At 52.5% G+C, this 6,308-nt stretch overlaps 1 protein-coding gene across 3 annotated transcripts in view; it reads right to left on the reverse strand.

The window, feature by feature from the left end:
* Positions 1-333, reverse strand: part of PIP5K1C (phosphatidylinositol-4-phosphate 5-kinase type 1 gamma) — a 78,011-nt gene extending 77,678 nt beyond the window's left edge. The window contains exon 1 of one of the 3 annotated variants that reach the window (XM_019550608.1): positions 69-331. In XM_019550608.1, the coding sequence (XP_019406153.1) occupies positions 69-159 (91 nt within the window). In that variant the 5' untranslated portion in view covers positions 160-331. Of the gene's footprint in view, positions 1-68 lie in introns of all 3 variants that reach the window. The other 2 variants (XM_019550609.1, XM_019550610.1) reach the window with 2 other exon arrangements.
* Positions 334-6,308: the final 5,975 nt, after the last annotated feature.

The raw sequence follows: 6,308 nt of genomic DNA on the forward strand, positions 1-6,308 counted from the left end.
CCGGGAGGAGGCGGCGGGGGGCGCTGCCTTTCAGCAGGTCGCCTCCGGCTGCCCCGAAGCCCCTTTACCTCCTGCCGCGTCCGGTCCAGCCTCGGGAGTGATGGCTCCGGCGCCGGTGGCGGCGGCGCTCTCCGCCTCGTCCGGCACCTCCAGCTCCATGGCCGCGCAGGGAGAGAGGGAGGCTGGACAAACGCAAACGCAGACCCCGACCCCGGCCCCGGCCCGGCCGCTGCGCCCCCTCCCGCGGCCGCCGCTGACACCAGCACGAGCCGCCGCTGAGGAGACTGGGAGCCGTGACGGGCCGCGGGTACCACAGAGAGCGGGCACCGCGACTAGACACGCCCCCGGGAGCCCAGAGGCGGGAGGAGACCATAGAGAGCAGGGAGGCAGAGGTAGAGCGGCGCTGCACGGGCCGCAGGCCGGCTTGGGCCATTCCCGGCGGGAAGGGGACCATAGAGGTGATCCGTGCCTAGAGCGGTGCGTTGAGCGGAAATCCGCCGGGGCTGGGCGCTGGGGGTTACTCGGGGCCAGAGGCGGCTTGCCTGGGGCTGCACGTGGTCTCGGGGCTAAATTGGGGCGTGCATCTCCTCCTTCTGCACAGCCCCCGGCGGCCGGGCTACCCGTGTCGGCTTGCTCTGCTGGCAGCATGACGGACCTCCAGGGCCGAGAAAATCCCGGGGGTGGCAGGATGAGGCCGATGGGCCCATCCCCTGGGTGGCCATTCGGCCGACTAGCAGCTCTTGAGAAATAAAACCGCCCTAAACCATCAGCAATACCCGTGTTTTTCCTCTGGAAAATAAATAACTCATTCAAATAACTCATTCCCTCATCTCCATTTTGGCTCTGGCCAGCCCAGGGTTGTAAGATACTGTTTTAACAGGTTTTAACGAGGCTGTGATTCACGCAGGAAAGCTCCTGCTTTAACACCTAGCGAACTGGTCGAGGTCCAAACCTGGTCTTCCATCTTGGACTAGACTCCTCTATCGCACATTAAAACGCCCATTGACCTGTCCACACCAGCTCCTTAGGATAGGTTCAGTCTTGTTTACGCACAGCAGTGGGCGTACGGTACAACAGGATGTGAATTTGCAGCACAGCTTCTGTCGCTAGCTCAACTCTTGGAGCACATTTGCAAGGGATAGTGCAGCATCATGCTGAGGCAGCTGAGCTGATGAGCCAGTTTAGGCACTGGAAATAAATTTTGCTGCATTGGCATAGAGCTCTGCCTGTTTCTGTTGAGAAGCTGGGCATATTAATTAGCCCAGTGCATTAGCACAGCCAGATGGCCTCTGTTCCTTAAACTGGCCGGTTCAGAGCTGGCTCATAGGGATACAGTTAGGGCTTGGCACAGGTTCAGTTTGTGCCGTTCCCAGTGTGTGCAGTTGTGTGCTGCGAGCAGAGCTGGGATGTGAGGAGCAGGCTCTGGTTCATGTTCCCAAGTCTGAACATACCCTGCTGACACTCCACCACCTGAGGGGGCTGAGCAGGTATCCCAGTATGCAGGGGGTCCCCTGCCTTAGTTGACATCAGAGAACAGGGTAGGAAAGCAAGCGCTGATTACTTGTCTGGTTGACACTGCCCCTAGCTGAGGGGAACTGAGGCACAGGGGCCAGAGGGCTCATGGGAAAAACTGAGAAACTGAGGTTTAGGAGAGACACTGGTGTCAGGGCCCCCCCTGCTCATTTTCTTGTACCCTGTTAAAATCCGAGCCCCTGATGCAATGTGGAAAGGGCTCATGGAATAGTTCACTGCTCATTGGAACAGTTAATGGTTAATTCTTGCTTCCAAATCACTGAATGGAAAATTAATCCACTTCTACCCCCTTCTGCCCCACCCTTTCCTGCCAGCAAACTGTACTGCCCTGAGCACTGTCCACGCCACACTTGGTTTCTTCGGGAGGTTTCTAGGATTGCTTTTTTCCCAGCATTTTGAAACCTTTTTTTGCCATGACCCGCTGCTGGGAGTGGTGTGTGACAGCGGCAGGGCCAGGAGCAAGGGATCTCCCAGCATGCGACACAGACGGTCCCCTGTGCCCAGCACTGCTGGCATTGCCCCCATGAGCCTCATTTGGGTCATGACCCAAGGATGGGAACCGCTGAAGTAGAGTCTGGGTCAAGGGAGAGATGAGCCTTGGAGCATAAGGAGAAACAGAGGGCACTCTGGGATGCTGGAGTAGCGTGATATCTCAGTGGAGCAGGTACACAGTTTGATGTCACTCAAGATAAACCTAAACCTAAAGGGCACAACTTTTACTTTTTCCTCACACTTTCAGTGTCACAAATGGCTTGAAAGTGTATCTGCTTGTACTCTGGGATGTCACAAATGCACTTGGAATGACACAAATTGAATGCGTTCCAAGACTTTGTAGTACGTTACTGCAAGCTGTTGCACATCTTCCCTTTCTCTCACCAGAGCACCACTTCCTGATGGTGTGAGAAAGAAAAGGAAGCAGATCTCCCAGACACAAACCCTAGAAGTCCCACTTCGCTACTGTCATTTATTAAAAAATATTAATCATAATTTATTATGTGTATTGCAGTATCACTTAGGGCCCCTAGGCATAGACCAGGAACTGACTGTGGACAGTCTTCAACCAAATACAACATCTAAGCCTCATTTTGGATGACAGGGCCTTGCTATTAACAGTGAAAAATGCTGTATCCCCTTCTCCCATGGAAGCAAATACACCTGTTGTGCAATGTACTCAGTCCTGGTTGAATGAGAAAGCAAGAATCTGTTCCCTACACTGATGTGAGGTCTCTAGTATTACAGTATTTATTATTTTCTATCCAGGAGACTTTTAATTCACCAGGAACTTGCAATAGGCTGAGTTACATTTGTCTGGGTGTGACCTTGGTAACTGGCTGTTTTCACAATAAAACAGCCGGGGTGTGTTTGTGAGTGTCTGTGCATGTGTAAACTAGAAGAGAGGATGTTGGTAGATACATAATCTCTTGTTGGTTTTCTTGTCTGTGTGGCTTTGAATTTTGCATTAAATTTGTTTGTTTGTTTGTTTTAGCGAGTATTTTAAGTTTGAAATCAGGTAGTTTTTCAAAACCTTTGAAGAGAGAGAAGATGTGAAGAGTTTCTCTCAGTGAGTGCCTATCTCATGCAGAGCTGCCCCATGTAAGTTTTGCTGGCAGAAGTTTGCACGTATCTACACACAACATGCCTTCAAGGTAGAAAAATCCCTTAGCTTTACCTAGAAACCCTCTGCCACCCAAGAGCAATGTGCTAACCACAGCAATCCTTCAGAAGCAATCTCATACTTCCTCTCTGGAGTCTGGTTTAGACTCCACCGACTACAGCCCAAACTGACTGTCCCCCACCCACCCCCCTTTAAAATCAGTCCATCATTCTGAAAACACCCATTCTCTATCACCAACACATGGGAGAGTCAGCAAGTTGACTAGCCAAGAGAGGCTGTCATGCAATGCCTAAGCATTTGACTGGAGTAGAAGGAAGCTTGTGGGTTCAAGGAGCTGTTCAATTCCAGCTCCATGAAGGAACCACCATGTGTTGGAGGAGATGGCTGTGGGAAAGGAGGCTGGGGGAACACACTGAACAGCAAGCAGTGCAAGGCAAATGAAAGCTGTTTGCAGGCCTGTCACAGGGTGGTCCTCCACAACGAACATTTAAGACATGCCCTCTTTTTATGGAGCTGGAGGCAATCCAAGGCAAGGCCCTATCCATAAGCGGTGGGGGGAAATATTACTGGGAGGGGACTGAGCCCTGCCTGAACCCTGCCCCTCCCTCCCGGATGGCTGTTGCAGAGCCAACACGTGCTGGTGCTGTACGCAGCGATGAAGGAGTGGCTGCATGCCAAACAGCACTGGGCGCTGTGGGACGATGCTTCTGCTGCTGTTGTCAGACACAGCAAAAAGTTTTGGGTGCTAACGGTTAGCCCCAGCCTTTCACCGCTTATGCCCCTACCACAGTCCATGTCTTGACAGTGGACATTTTGAACGACAGTCCAGTGAACCACAGGGAGGAAACATGACTGTGCTCTGCACTAAGGAACTGATCAACCTTTCTCAGGAGGAGAAATGGGATGAGCCACTGATGGCCAGATGCTGTTTAAGACCCAGGAGAGTCACAGCCAGGGATGGTCCATGCAGCTGGACAGTAGCAAGGTTCAAGAAACAAGCTCTGGCAAACGCTATAACTTCTTGTTTTCCCCTGTGCCTGCCTGTTCCTTGGCAGACTCTACCCCTTCTGTTTGAATTTTGCTGTAAGAGCTGCTTTATTGACCACTCCTTGCCCGGGCACATAAAGGAGAGAAGAAAAGATTTGTTCCCTGGACCCTGAAAAGTGCCCTTCCTCACTCAGATGGAGGTGGTGATTGTTTTCTGTCCTGCAGAGCACAGTGTGCTGCAACATGAGCATGATGGGGCCGTGTGTGCACAGGCACGTTGCTGGGTCAGGGACTCAGTCAGGAGCGGCGTCTTGATGGGGAAGCTGCTTGTAAATACTGGGTGGCCATGAGCTTCGAAAGCAATGGAGTACCATGCGCAGAGGCAGATGGGAGAAGATGCAGTCTTGCCAGGGAGTTTTAGTGAGGTCATGGTGTAGTAGCAAAGTGCTAGCTTGAGACTCACATTGAGAAACTTCAGCTTTGCAGTTGATAGGGGCTGCGCCACCTGCCTGAATAGACAGCAACATCCCTTGCTCCCTGGGGCACCTAGAGCAAGTGCCATAGCAGATATTCCCACAGCCACTCCTCCACTCCTTCAGGTTCCTGGGGACAGCAGCCTTAAGGGAGGACAGCCCAACAGAGTATTGCTGCAGACAGGCAGGCAGTGAAGTGGCTCACATGCTCCCCGGTCTCCAGCAGCATCTCCTTCCTCTGAGCCTTGGTGACCCACAGCAGGGAGACATTGCCCAGATCAGCTGCCTACAAAGAATTTAACATTTTGCTTAGCACTGTGGGCAGGCTTGAATTTCCCTACTTTATTCTCTCTCTCTGCAGAAGCCCAGCAAGCTCACCAGGTCACTAGTGGAACAGGCATCTAGCAGTAAGCAAGCCCTGCAGGCTGAGCAGCATCTGTGCTGCCACCTCTAGCAAGGCTAGGAGAGGAAACGTTTAGAGTTTTCACTGCTTTCCTTTGTGCCTGAGCTTTCCTGTCTTCATTACTGGCCTCAGCAAGGCCTTGAGCAGTCCCTGGCTGACTGATGTGGAAGCAAAAGAGGAGAACAAGGAGGAACATGTATGATAGGAGGTTGGGATGGTTCAAGCAATAGGAGACCTGGAAACAGAAATGGGAGGAGAGGATGCTCTAAGAATGCCAGATGGAGCAGAAGGCCCGGAGAGGAGGGGAACAGCATATGACACAGCTCCTCAGGCAGAAACTCAGACCCCCAGACCCAGCAGGTTGCTCCCACCCAGCTTCCCTATTCCACAAGAGTGTAGGAGGTATTCAGGGCACCCTGCACTTCCTGACTGTCTTCATGATAGGAGGGCAGTAGGTGGGGGTACAGGTATAGAGCTAGGTGCATGGGCGCATGGTTGCACAGTATGAACTGCGTAATGGGTTTTTAGTGTGCTTGGAGCTGCCAGGTGAACCTCTTGCTGCTGACAGACAAAACTCGTGGCATGGGTGCTTGTGCAACTGACTGTCTCTGTCCTGGGGCAGTTGATTGTCCAGAACCCAGAACTCCTGCACCGATCTCCTCGACAGCTGCCAGGCTTTGTCCCCGCAGCAGGGGCCACCACCCCTGCAGCTGTCACCCTGCTGCGCCTTAACACACACAGTGTCACCCATGGCACGAGTTTTGCTTGTCCTCAGCTTGAGGTGCAGTTTCCCCCAAACCCCTGCACCGATCTCCTTGACAGCTGGCAGGCTTCGTGGCTTCAGCAGGGGCCATGACCCCTGCAGTTTTCAGCCTACTGAGCCTTAACACACACAGGATCATTTATGTCACGAGTTCTGCCTGTCAGCAGCTTGAGGTGCAGTTTTCCCCAAACCCCTGTGCCGATCTTCTTGAAACTTGGCAGGCTTCATGGCCTCACCAGGGGCTACCATCCCTGCAGTTTTCACCTCGCTGTAGGGTAACACATAGATGTGACATGAGTTTTACTTTCAAGAATTTGGGGTGCAGTGTCCCCTGAACTCCTGCACCCAATCTTCTTGAAACTTGGCAGACTTCATGGTCTCAGCAAGTTTCATCCAAATCAGACACAAAACAGCAAAGTTATAGATATTTCATTGATTCTCATAGATTCATAGATTCATAGATGCTAGGGTCGGAAGGGACCTCAATGGATCATCGAGTCCGACCCCCTGCATAAGCAGGAAAGAGTGCTGGGC

Source organism: Crocodylus porosus, unplaced genomic scaffold, assembly GCF_001723895.1.
Source record: "Crocodylus porosus isolate Cpor-Errol unplaced genomic scaffold, CroPor_comp1, whole genome shotgun sequence".
NCBI lineage: Eukaryota > Metazoa > Chordata > Crocodylia > Crocodylidae > Crocodylus > Crocodylus porosus.